The sequence below is a fragment of the Thalassophryne amazonica genome, chromosome 5 (assembly GCF_902500255.1).
Source record: "Thalassophryne amazonica chromosome 5, fThaAma1.1, whole genome shotgun sequence".
Lineage (NCBI taxonomy): Eukaryota > Metazoa > Chordata > Actinopteri > Batrachoidiformes > Batrachoididae > Thalassophryne > Thalassophryne amazonica.
In genome coordinates this window covers 96,235,798-96,248,802 of record NC_047107.1, presented here as the reverse complement: position 1 = coordinate 96,248,802, position 13,005 = coordinate 96,235,798, and the positions used below count along the sequence as shown (strand labels likewise).

Sequence of the window (13,005 nt, the reverse complement as noted above, 5' to 3'; positions counted from 1 at the left end):
TGCAAATCCTCTTCAACCTATATTCAACTGAATACACCACAAAGGCAAGATATTTAATGTTCAACCTGATAGAATTTATTGTTTTTGTGCAAATATTTGCTCATTTTGAAATGGATGCCTGCAACACATTTCAAAAAAGTTGGGACGGGGCAACAAAAGACTGGGAAAGCTGATGAATGGTCAAAGAACACCTAATTGGAAACAGGTGAGTGTCATGATTAGGGATAAAAGGAGCATCCCCAAAAGGCTCAGCTATTCACAAGCAAAGATGGGGTGAGGATCACCACTTTGTGAACAACTGCATGAAAAAATAGTCCAACAGTTTAAGAACAATGTTTCTCAACGTTCAATTGCAAGGAATTTAGGGATTCCATCATCTACAGTCCATAATATAATCAGAAGATTCAGAGAATCTGGAGAACTTTCTACACATAAGCAATAAGGCCGAAAAACAACACTGAATGCCCGTGGCCTTCGATCCCTCAGGCGGCAATGCATTAAAAACCAACATCAGTGTGTAAAGGATCTTACCGCGTGGGCTCAGGAACACTTAAAAAAAAACATTGTCAGTTAACAGTTCATCGCTACAGCTACAAGTGCAAGTTAAAACTCTAAACTCTACCATGCAAAGTGAAAGCCATACATCAACAACATCCAGAAAGGCCGCCACCTTCTCTGGTCCAGAGCTCATTTGAAATGGTCAGATGCAAAATGGAAAAGTGTGCTGTGGTCTGATGAGTCCACATTTCACATTGTTTTTGGAAATCATGGACATCGTGTCCTCTGGACAAAAGAGGAAAAAGACCATCCAGATTGTTACCAGCGCAAAGTTCAAAAGCCAGCATGTGTGATGGTATGGGGGTGTGTTAGTGCCCATGGCATGGGCAACTTACACATATGTGATGGCACCAACAATGCTGAAAGGTACATCCAGGTTTTGGAGCAACACATGCTGCCATCCAAGCAACATCTTTTTCAGGGACATCCCTGCTTATTTCAGCAAGACAATGCCAAGCCACATTCTGCACGTGTTACAACAGCGTGGCTTTGTAATAAAAGAGTGCGGGTACTAGAGTGGCCTGCCTACAGTCCAGAGCTGTTGCCCATTGAAAATGTGTGGCACATTATGAAGCGCAAAATACAACGAAGCTACAAAGCTTCAACAATTCTCTCTCTCTCTCTCTCTCTCTCTCTCTCGGCACAACTACGCAGCTGTGATGAGGCAGCACCTTTTGTCCCGCTGTATGTCTGGAAACATGAGCTCTGTTTGCTTTTCTTATACTGTTTTGAGAATGGAGCACATTTCCACATTTATTTGTAAAAACCAACAAACACGTGACAGTAACTTGTGTGTTGGTTTTACAAATAAATAAACCAACCAACCAATGATGAGAGAGGCTCATTTTCACATAATGCCTTTTGGCATCTGTGTGTTAATGCTCAAACCTTCAGAATTAGTGCATTACTTTAAAACTAAAAGATATGTGTGATATTTTCACTTTGTAAAAATGACAGTAGACGTTAATGTCGTAAACTGTCTGGAATTAGTTTGTTTATAAATCATAACCATGAGTGAAAACTGCTTTGCTTTTGATGTATTCTGCCAAGGGATGGGTATTAATAAGATTTTATCAATACGAGGTCTCTTAGATAATAAACCAACCCTTTTATTTTTTTTTTTTAACTATATGGATTTGAATGACATGCGATTACACCAATCATGCTTGAACCCTCGTGCGCATGCGTGAGTTTTTTCACGCGTGTCGGTGACGTCATTTCCCTGTGGGCAGGCCTTGAGTGAGATGTGGTCCCGCCCTCTCGGCTGAATTCCTTTGTTTCACACGCTGCTCGAGACGGCGCGCGTTGCTTTATCAAAATTTTTTCTGGACCTGTGAGGAATATCCGAGTGGACACTATTCGAGAAATTAAGCTGGTTTTCTGTGAAAAGTTTAACGGCTGATGAGAGATTATGGGGTGTTTCTGTCGGTGTAAGGACTTCCCACGGAGCGGGACGTCCTGCAGCGCTTCCAGGCGCTGTCGTCGGCCTGTTTCGAGCTGAAAACATCCTAATTTAAGGCTTAATTCACCCAGGACATCGTGAGAGAACAGAGAAGATTCAGAAGAGGCCGGCATGAGGAATTTATGCGGACATTCCACTGTTTAAGGACATTTTTTTAATGAAAGACGTACGCGCAAATTCACCGAGTCGTTTCCGTGACGACTCGGCAAATCTGTGTGCGCCGCGACAGGAAAAACACCTCCGTGTTGAAAACCATTTGTAGAATTCAGGCGGCTTTTAATGGCTTTCAACAAGTGAGTAACTGAGAAATTGTTTAACAGCTTGGGCATGTTCCAACTTGCCCGTTAAGATTTCCAACGGAGGTGTTTTTCCTGCCGCGACCCCCCGCGGTCGGGTCCAGCCCGACATGCGACTCTGCCCGCACGTTCTTTCATTACAAAATGACCGTTAACAATGGAATGTCCGAATAAACTCCTCATGCCGACTTCTTCTGAAAGTTCTCTGTTCTCTGACGACTTACTGCGTCAACAGAGCCTGAAATGTGGAAGTTTTCAACTTGAAACGGCGAGACACTGCCGCCTCGATGTGCAGATCGCCGTCAGGCGCCGTGGACCGTCCTTAAAGCGACACTACCAGACCAAAATCTCTCATCAGCCGTTAAAATTTTTACCGAAAACCAGCTGAATTTATTGAATGGTGTCCACTCAGTTGTGCCTTACAGTTTTGAAAAATTTTTTATCAAACAAAGCAACAGTCTCTGAGCCATTCCTAAACAATGAAAAAAATCGACGAGCGGGTGGACGACTCCTCACTCAAAGACTGCCCACAGGCGAATGACGTAACCGACAGGCGTGAAAAAACTCTCGCATGCCCACGAGGGTTCAAGCATGTCTGATGTAATCACACGTGATTCAAATCCATATGGTTTTGAAAAAAATAATAAGGTCGGATACTTTTCTAATAGACCTCGTATTGATGCCATTATCGATTCTGCTTATCGATCCGATTCCTTATTGATTCCTTTATCGATACCTCCTGTGACTTTTCTGTGTACTAAAAGTAGGCTTTACAGATTTTCTATGTCAACAACATTTTATTGAGTCTTAAAGTAAATAAATATGAAATTGGTCACTGTATCCTTGATCTCTGGACATAATTAAAAATAAAATCTGTAGTTTTTGTCAAAAGCATTTCCTTTCATTTTGGCATGAATGTCTCTTCATACCTCTGAGCTGAGCCCAGCCGGCTGCTGCATGTCAGCGCAGGACATCTCATTTTGGGAGGAAAATGTTTTGATCGATTGCAGTTTGTTTGTATTACAACATTTGGAAAGAGGTGCCAATTGATTTAAATGGTGTTTTTCTTTGAATTTATTAATTCCAACTGGACTCTATCATTCTAACTTGACTCGGCAGAGAGCGGCACAGCATTTGGAGCTGTGTGAACAGAACGGAGGACGATTCTCGTTTCTTTCTCTCAACAAGACATGAGTCCCAGTTAGTGAGTCCCAGTTAATCCGCACAAAAGTGACTCACGATTGACATATTCAGGATGAAAGTGGTGAAAAACAAAAAAAAGCTGTAACCCAAAATTGCTTCCCCCCCCCCGAAAATGTGTGAATTCTAGAAACTCTGAGATGGAATATGGGCCTATTCCAGACAATAAACTGCAGTGAGTGCAGCATCCATTTTGGTGAGAAAAAAACAACTTTCCTTATTCAAATTCATTCCAGTAGTATTCTGCTCTTACTAGGAGCAGCAGTTTTCTAACTTGGCAGATAGTTCTGTAAGAAATCACTGAAGAAATTAACAAATTGAAAATATGGTTTGGCTGAAACAAATTGTCATTAAACTTAAATAAGACAGGGATGAAGTGGAGGTGTAAGAGTCAGTAGGTGTTCACAGGTAACAGTTATTTATTTATATATTTATTTATGTTCATTGTTAGTTGGTTTTGTATTTTCTGTTGTGTTTTTAATCAGGTTCTTTTTGTCTCTTTCTCTAAAATTGTATTATAGCATTATTAGTTATTATTACTATTATTATTGTTGTTGCTATTATTATTAATATATAAACAAAAATAAATTTAAAAAATCTTACTTTTATGACAACAAACGCTGAGCCATTAATTATTATACAGAAAACACACAAACGTGCTGAGATGCGAACAGCTTAATGCTAACTTTAACATTGAAAATGCCATAGACATGCTAACGCGTTAGCATCGGTCCTGTTTTTAAGCTGTGAAATACATCTATCAACTGTTTCAGAAGACCATAACAGCTCGGTTTAACATAAAAAAAAGGTAAATATTACTCACAAACATATGCTCTTTGGGGTTTTAGCGGGGAAAAATTAATATAAAGCGAAATAAAACAAAGAACCAATGAAGCAGCGGGTCAGATCAATGCTTCATTGCTTCAGGCTTCAAAGCAGAGCTGTGCTGCAGAAACGGTTGATAACAGACCCTGCAGGGGTTCTGTAATCAACGTGGAGACATGATCATTTTTCCGACAAACACTCCCAAAAACAACAGCCGCTCTGAAGGATCGATAAGGGAATCGTTATGCAAAAAGGCTATTGATGTCGGTGGATCGAATTATTTCTTAATGATACCCGAAAAGAACCAATTCTCGATACCCAACCCTACTTATGCCACATGTCTGGGGCACTGTATGTTAAATATAAATTACTTTTTTGTAGCAGCCTGGCAGCGAGGCCCCTTCATCTGGGGTAGGGTTGAGCTCAACTCCTCACAGCTGCTTGACTGCTGCAAAAAAACAGACAGGAACTAACATGTATGTTTTTAGGATTTACAAATGTTTATGTCTATTTGGCTTTACTAACTATGGCAGCAAAAAATAAAACATTAGCAGACTGAAAGTTAGAGGAATTAAATTTAGCAGAAGGTAATTGGTCCAATGATGGTTTTCAAAGTTAGCTGAAAAGCTAATCCACTAACAACAAAGTTAGCTTCGCTAATTCGCGATTAGCAGAAGTGTGCGAACCACTGCATGTATTGGCGCAATTTTTCTACATCTGGGGACAGCCCTCATCTGTCGCCAGCAGGAACATGGCACTGTCTCTGAGTTTTTAGGCAAATTACACACAAACAAAGTAGAAACGCAAAGAAAAAAGTGACGATGTAGTGGAAAGTAGACGTGTTGGGGTTTGTTTATGACCCAGAGCTCTAATGTGACGAGGCGGTTTTTGCAGGAGAGAGAACGCAGCTTCTCTGGTAACCTGTGTAGGCTAACACTTACTGACACAACTTCTTCCATTTGCCTCATCTTCCCTTCTCCACTAGGAACCGAAAAAAGTCACTTTCACGACTGCTTCGATGATTGCAGCTGAAAAAAGCAGTTCACCATTTTTCCATTAGAAGTGACACTGTTTGTGGGGAGAGACTAATACCCGGGCAGAGTGTGGGAGTGTCAGCACAAACCATTCAGAGGATGAGGGTTTCAGCTGAAACCATTTTAAATCGGCATGTCTTAAACCGGCATGTCTGCTAGGTGACAGCGAGTATGCTTTTACGTTTACAGAGCTGGGATGAATGGTTTGCTCTGAAACTCCTACATTCCGCCCGGGGATTTTCTGTCGTGTCTGTGCTGGTTGTCCCCATATGTGGTGAAATCCCATGATATCACGCAGGGATTCAAACGAGACTGCACTGCCCTATTGTGGGGTTGCTACAACAAATCTGAGGTAGATTTGCATGTTGATTTGGCACAGGCTTTACACCGGATGCACTTTTTTTCATACTTTTCAAAAAACCTGCGACTTATACTCTAGAAAATACAGTATATGTGACAATATGCACGATATATGTACAACACATATATCACTTTTAATACACCATACAGATAAGATATCATACAGTTCATGATAGTATGAAATTTGAAAAGTATACTCATCCATTAAAACTCAGGAATATTTAAAATTAAAAAAAGGTAGTGCATCGTGCTCAGACTTACCATATGAAGTAGCCTGATCAACTTTCATAGGTCAAAGAAAAAGCACAACACAAAAATGTCAGCCAAGAATGTTAAAAATAAATGAATAAATAAAAGCATGTAGGTAAACATCATGCTTTAAGGGTCAGTGAAAGCATGTCATCAAGGCAGCCACGACAGAAAAATGTTCATTGAGTGCAATCCAGTGTTTTAAGTTCTGTGTAACCAAAGGCCAAAAAAAAAAAAAGCATCCATTTTCTCTTCTTACACAGAAACACTTTCAGCCAATTCAGTGTTCAACCTAAAGCTCTGTTCCCATCACGACAAACATCACCCTGTTTTTTTTTTACCAGTTTCTTTTTTTTAAAACTTGACTCTACAGGTATTTATGTGACACTCACCCATGCTGGCGATAATGCTGTGCACGGGCAGCCTTGAGGGGGCGTCATAGAGTCCAGTAACTGGGAGGCCTTTGCTGTGCCTCTCCTCCTGTTTGAAAATGAAGGCTGAGTTCTCCTCTTTGGTGATGTTGATGTAGTAGCAGGTGTCCGTGGCAGCCATGATGTGGCGTGGGCCGGGATTCAGCAGGATGCTCTTGTTGTCTTCCCTCTTCACACCGATCAGACACACGCCGTACCTGAAAGGCAAACGTTCAGAATGGTCCCAACTCTTAATTAAGCTGCATTCTGACTGCCAGATAAATCAATAACTGCCGGCCACAGTTAAAGTAGACCTGCATTGAAATAAATGTGGTCAGATTTCAGAAAGAAATATCTGATATGTATTTATAAGATCCTTGTGAATGCAGTAAAGTAAATCTGTAAGCCCAAATTTGTAATTCAGCGGAGAAATCTTCGTTTAAAAATGACAAATTTGCAGCTAAAATTTAGCCCTCTGTGAAAACAGTTTGTACAGCCGTATCATTTCCATGACGTCAGGGACAAGACGACGCGCTCCCGCCTTCAGACGGATCCCGCATTGAAATTGATTTTATCTGTTAGTAATGTTACTTATATACGTCCTGGTTTCAACATCCAAAAGTAAGCTGCAATGAATGTGAGATACAGATCTGTGTGCTCAGATCAGCAACGACATCGATAGTGGGCGCCGTTCTTCCTCTCCCGCTCTCTGCCTCCGCTGCGCTTATTAAGTCTGCAGGCTCGTTAACGAGCTTGTTAACCGCCGACGGGGGCCACTCACACCGCCCGTGTCTGCTTTGCAGCCTGTGTTGTGCCAGATTCAGCGCACAACACCGGCATCACCTCTCTGTCTACTGAATGGAGCTGCAGCACACTTGGCACAAGTCAATCAATCAATCAATCAATCAGTTTTTTTATATAGCGCCAAATCACAACAAACAGTTGCCCCAAGGCGCTTTATATTGTAAGGCAAGGCCATACAATAATTATGTAAAACCCCAACGGTCAAAACGACCCCCTGTGACCAAGCACTTGGCTACAGTGGGAAGGAAAAACTCCCTTTTAACAGGAAGAAACCTCCAGCAGAACCAGGCTCAGGGAGGGGCAGTCTTCTGCTGGGACTGGTTGGGGCTGAGGGAGAGAACCAGGAAAAAGACATGCTGTGGAGGGGAGCAGAGATCGATCACTAATGATTAAATGCAGAGTGGTGCATACAGAGCAAAAAGAGAAAGAAACAGTGCATCATGGGAACCCCCCAGCAGTCTACGTCTATAGCAGCATAACTAAGGGATGGTTCAGGGTCACCTGATCCAGCCCTAACTATAAGCTTTAGCAAAAAGGAAAGTTTTAAGCCTAATCTTAAAGTAGAGAGGGTGTCTGTCTCCCTGATCTGAATTGGGAGCTGGTTCCACAGGAGAGGAGCCTGAAAGCTGAAGGCTCTGCCTCCCATTCTACTCTTACAAACCCTAGGAACTACAAGTAAGCCCGCAGTCTGAGAGCGAAGCGCTCTATTGGGGTGATATGGTACTACGAGGTCCCTAAGATAAGATGGGACCTGATTATTCAAAACCTTATAAGTAAGAAGAAGAATTTTAAATTCTATTCTAGAATTAACAGGAAGCCAATGAAGAGAGGCCAATATGGGTGAGATATACTCTCTCCTTCCAGTCCCCGTTAGTACTCTAGCTGCAGCATTTGAATTACTGAAGGCTTTTTAGGGAACTTTTAGGACAACCTGATAATAATGAATTACAATAGTCCAGCCTAGAGGAAATAAATGCATGAATTAGTTTTTCAGCATCACTCTGAGACAAGACCTTTCTAATTTTAGAGATATTGCGTAAATGCAAAAAAGCAGTCCTACATATTTGTTTAATATGCGCTTTGAATGACATATCCTGATCAAAAATGACTCCAAGATTTCTCACAGTATTACTAGAGGTCAGGGTAATGCCATCCAGAGTAAGGATCTGGTTAGACGCCATGTTTCTAAGATTTGTGGGGCCAAGTACAATAACTTCAGTTTTATCTGAGTTTAAAAGCAGGAAATTAGAGGTCATCCATGTCTTTATGTCTGTAAGACAATCCTGCAGTTTAGCTAATTGGTGTGTGTCCTCTGGCTTCATGGATAGATAAAGCTGGGTATCATCTGCGTAACAATGAAAATTTAAGCAATACCGTCTAATAATACTACCTAAGGGAAGCATGTATAAAGTGAATAAAATTGGTCCTAGCACAGAACCTTGTGGAACTCCATAATTAACTTTAGTCTGTGAAGAAGATTCCCCATTACATGAACAAATTGTAATCTATTAGACAAATATGATTCAAACCACCGCAGCGCAGTGCCTTTAATACCTATGGCATGCTCTAATCTCTGTAATAAAATTTTATGGTCAACAGTATCAAAAGCAGCACTGAGGTCTAACAGAACAAGCACAGAGATGAGTCCACTGTCCGAGGCCATAAGAAGATCATTTGTAACCTTCACTAATGCTGTTTCTGTACTATGATGAATTCTAAAACCTGACTGAAACTCTTCAAATAGACCATTCCTCTGCAGATGATCAGTTAGCTGTTTTACAACTACCCTTTCAAGAATTTTTGAGAGAAAAGGAAGGTTGGAGATTGGCCTATAATTAGCTAAGATAGCTGGGTCAAGTGATGGCTTTTTAAGTAATGGTTTAATTACTGCCACCTTAAAAGCCTGTGGTACATAGCCAACTAACAAAGATAGATTGATCATATTTAAGATCGAAGCATTAAATAATGGTAGGGCTTCCTTGAGCAGCCTGGTAGGAATGGGGTCTAATAAACATATTGATGGTTTGGATGAAGTAACTAATGAAAATAACTCAGACAGAACAATCGGAGAGAAAGAGTCTAACCAAATACCGGCATCACTGAAAGCAGCCAAAGATAACGATACGTCTTTGGGATGGTTATGAGTAATTTTTTCTCTAATAGTTAAAATTTTGTTAGCAAAGAAAGTCATGAAGTCATTACTAGTTAAAGTTAATGGAATACTCAGCTCAATAGAGCTCTGACTCTTTGTCAGCCTGGCTACAGTGCTGAAAAGAAACCTGGGGTTGTTCTTATTTTCTTCAATTAGTGATGAGTAGAAAGATGTCCTAGCTTTACGGAGGGCTTTTTTATAGAGCAACAGACTCTTTTTCCAGGCTAAGTGAAGATCTTCTAAATTAGTGAGACGCCATTTCCTCTCCAACTTACGGGTTATCTGCTTTAAGCTACGAGTTGTGAGTTATACCACGGAGTCAGGCACTTCTGATTTAAAGCTCTCTTTTTAGAGGAGCTACAGCATCCAAAGTTGTCTTCAATGAGGATGTAAAACTATTGACGAGATACTCTATCTCACTTACAGAGTTTAGGTAGCTACTCTGCACTGTGTTGGTATATGGCATTAGAGAACATAAAGAAGGAATCATATCCTTAAACCTAGTTACAGCGCTTTCTGAAAGACTTCTAGTGTAATGAAACTTATTCCCCACTGCTGGGTAGTCCATCAGAGTAAATGTAAATGTTATTAAGAATGATCAGACAGAAGGGAGTTTTCAGGGAATACTGTTAAGTCTTCTATTTCCATACCATAAGTCAGAACAAGATCTAAGATATGATTAAAGTGGTGGGTGGACTCATTTACTTTTGAGCAAAGCCAACAGAGTCTAATAATAGATTAAATGCAGTGTTGAGGCTGTCATTCTCAGCATCTGTGTGGATGTTAAAATCGCCCACTATAATTATCTTATCTGAGCTAAGCACCAAGTCAGACAAAAGGTCTGAAAATTCACAGAGAAACTCACAGTAACGACCAGGTGGACGATAGATAATAACAAATAAAACTGGTTTTTGGGACTTCCAATTTGGATGGACAAGACTAAGAGTCAAGCTTTCAAATGAATTAAAGCTCTGTCTGGGTTTTTGATTAATTAATAAGCTGGAATGGAAGATTGCTGCTAATCCTCCGCCCCGGCCCGTGCTACGAGCATTCTGACAGTTAGTGTGACTCGGGGTGTTGACTCATTTAAACTAACATATTCATCCTGCTGTAACCAGGTTTCTGTAAGGCAGAATAAATCAATATGTTGATCAATTATTATATCATTTACCAACAGGGACTTAGAAGAGAGAGACCTAATGTTTAATAGACCACATTTAACTGTTTTAGTCTGTGGTGCAGTTGAAGGTGCTATATTATTTTTTCTTTTTGAATTTTTATGCTTAAATAGATTTTTGCTGGTTATTGGTAGTCTGGGAGCAGGCACCGTCTCTACGGGGATGGGGTAATGAGGGGATGGCAGGGGGAGAGGAGCTGCAGAGAGGTGTGTAAGACTACAACTCTGCTTCCTGGTCCCAACCCTGGATAGTCACGGTTTGGAGGATTTAAGAAAATTGGCCAGATTTCTAGAAATGAGAGCTGCTCCATCCAAAGTGGGATGGATGCCGTCTCTCCTAACAAGACCAGGTTTTCCCCAGAAGCTTTGCCAATTATCTATGAAGCCCACCTCATTTTTTGGACACCACTCAGACAGCCAGCAATTCAAGGAGAACATGCGGCTAAACATGTCACTCCCGGTCCGATTGGGGAGGGGCCCAGAGAAAACTACAGAGTCCGACATTGTTTTTTGCAAAGTTACACACCGATTTAATGTTAATTTTAGTGACCTCCGATTGGCGTAACCGGGTGTCATTACTGCCGACGTGAATTACAATCTTACCAAATTTACGCTTAGCCTTAGCCAGCAGTTTCAAATTTCCTTCAATGTCGCCTGCTCTGGCCCCCGGAAGACAATTGACTATGGTTGCTGGTGTCGCTAACTTCACATTTCTCAAAACAGAGTCGCCAATAACCAGAGTTTCATCCTTGGCGGGTGTGTCGTCGAGTGGGGAAAAACGGTTAGAAATGTGAACGGGTTGGCGGTGTACACGGGGCTTCTGTTTAGAACTACGCTTCCTCCTCACAGTCACCCAGTCGGCCTGCTTTCCCGGCTGCTCGGGATCTGCCAGGGGGTAACTAATGGCGGCTAAGCTACCTGAGACAAGTCCTGAGATTACGCTCGCTGTTTTAATGCAAAGCGGCCGGTACACCTGTTGCTGCAAGGACAGACTTCTTGCAGCAAAATCCACAGCACCGCACGTCTTGGCAAACGGAGCCCCAGAGCTCCATGGACGCTGAGAGAGGTTTATATATTTTTAATGACTGGGATTCTTTGCGGGTCTCGCCTCCATATCCCGCGATGGTACCGGAGGCGAAAGACAGTAGATTTTCATTGCGACACCACTCAATCAAACAGGCGTATGAAAAAGTCCCCCAAAATAATTTTCAAGCACAAATAAAAGTGTACTCACCAAACGTGCCGCAAGACAATATGAAGTTTTAAAAAAGTAGATCCTTCCGTATAAGACAAGAAAAAGGTGCAGATGCCAACTGACGTAAATCCACAAATTACAACTGGCGCAATGCATGCTGGGAGAGGGTCTTGTCCATGACGTCTCAGCAGCGTCCATGATGAGAGGGACAGTTTGCAGAGGGCTAAATGTTAGCTGTAAATTTGTCATTTTCAAATGAAGATTTCTCTGTTGAATGACAGATCTGGACTTGCAGATTTACTTTACTACATTCAGAAGGCTCTCATGTGTAAATGTAAGTCATTTTTTGTTCAAAAAATCTGACTGCATTTTTTTCAATGCAGGTCTCCTTTAAAGCTAGCCGCTCATTACACAATGATATGATACTAATGTTCATTTCACCAAAGCAGGGAGCAATTTCTTTTTAAATACTACTGCATGGCCATGAAGTACAAATTATTTCTATGATTTGATTACCGTATTGTATGGAGTATAAGTCACACTGGAGTATAGTGGGCCTTTTCCCTGATACTTTTTGGGACCAGACATGTCATTTTCCATTACAGTTGAGAACCTCCCCAACGTGGGCGGGGTCATCAGAGCACAGCTGTGCGAAACTGCCTTGATGTCAATTTATATGCGACACAAAAACAAACAATGGAGGACATTGAGGTGATGGTGTGCTCTGTGGGTTTTTAAGAGAAGGCTGCAGGCGGTGTGAAAAAAGTACAGGAGACTTTGGGAAGCCATGCAACAGTATAAAGATACAAGCTGCTAAGAGACGACACATGAGGGTAAACTAATTGTAGCTATCGCTAACCTCCTAGGTAGCTCATAAATAATAACTCCAGCGCACAATGTTGTAATGACTACAAGCTGTCTCTATTAAGTATTAAAATTGTGGCTGTCAAAATAAAGCGTTAATTTTGGTTAAATACAGCACCTATAACGCCTTTAGGCACACTTTGCTGTTTTGTTTTGACATTTGTTTTGGTCTGTAAATAAAGACTTGTTTTTGAGAGCAATAACTGGATTAGATGTCAGTATGTGTGGGCGGGCGCTCATGACCTCATGAGGACCGGCCATCGTCTGAGTACACGGCCGAGTGTGAAACTAATGAGCCGGCTGGACAGTCTGATGTCACTTCCACCACGTAAATTGCAGTTTACATGACAGACAGAAAGCGTGGAGATTAAATAAAACAAATCAGGGTAAAGGCGTGAACTCATTCATGTGCAACCGCT

At 41.4% G+C, this 13,005-nt stretch overlaps 1 protein-coding gene across 1 annotated transcript in view; it reads right to left on the bottom strand.

Annotated features, from left to right (window-relative positions):
• si:dkey-21e5.1 (potassium channel subfamily T member 1) overlaps positions 1–13,005 on the bottom strand; it is a 312,548-nt gene that overhangs the window by 51,565 nt on the left and 247,978 nt on the right. The window contains exons 18-19 of the mRNA XM_034170913.1: positions 6,377–6,612; positions 5,997–6,017 (exon numbers count right to left, since the gene is read on the bottom strand). Of these exons, the coding sequence (XP_034026804.1) occupies positions 5,997–6,017; positions 6,377–6,612 (257 nt within the window). The remainder of the gene's footprint in view (positions 1–5,996; positions 6,018–6,376; positions 6,613–13,005) is intronic.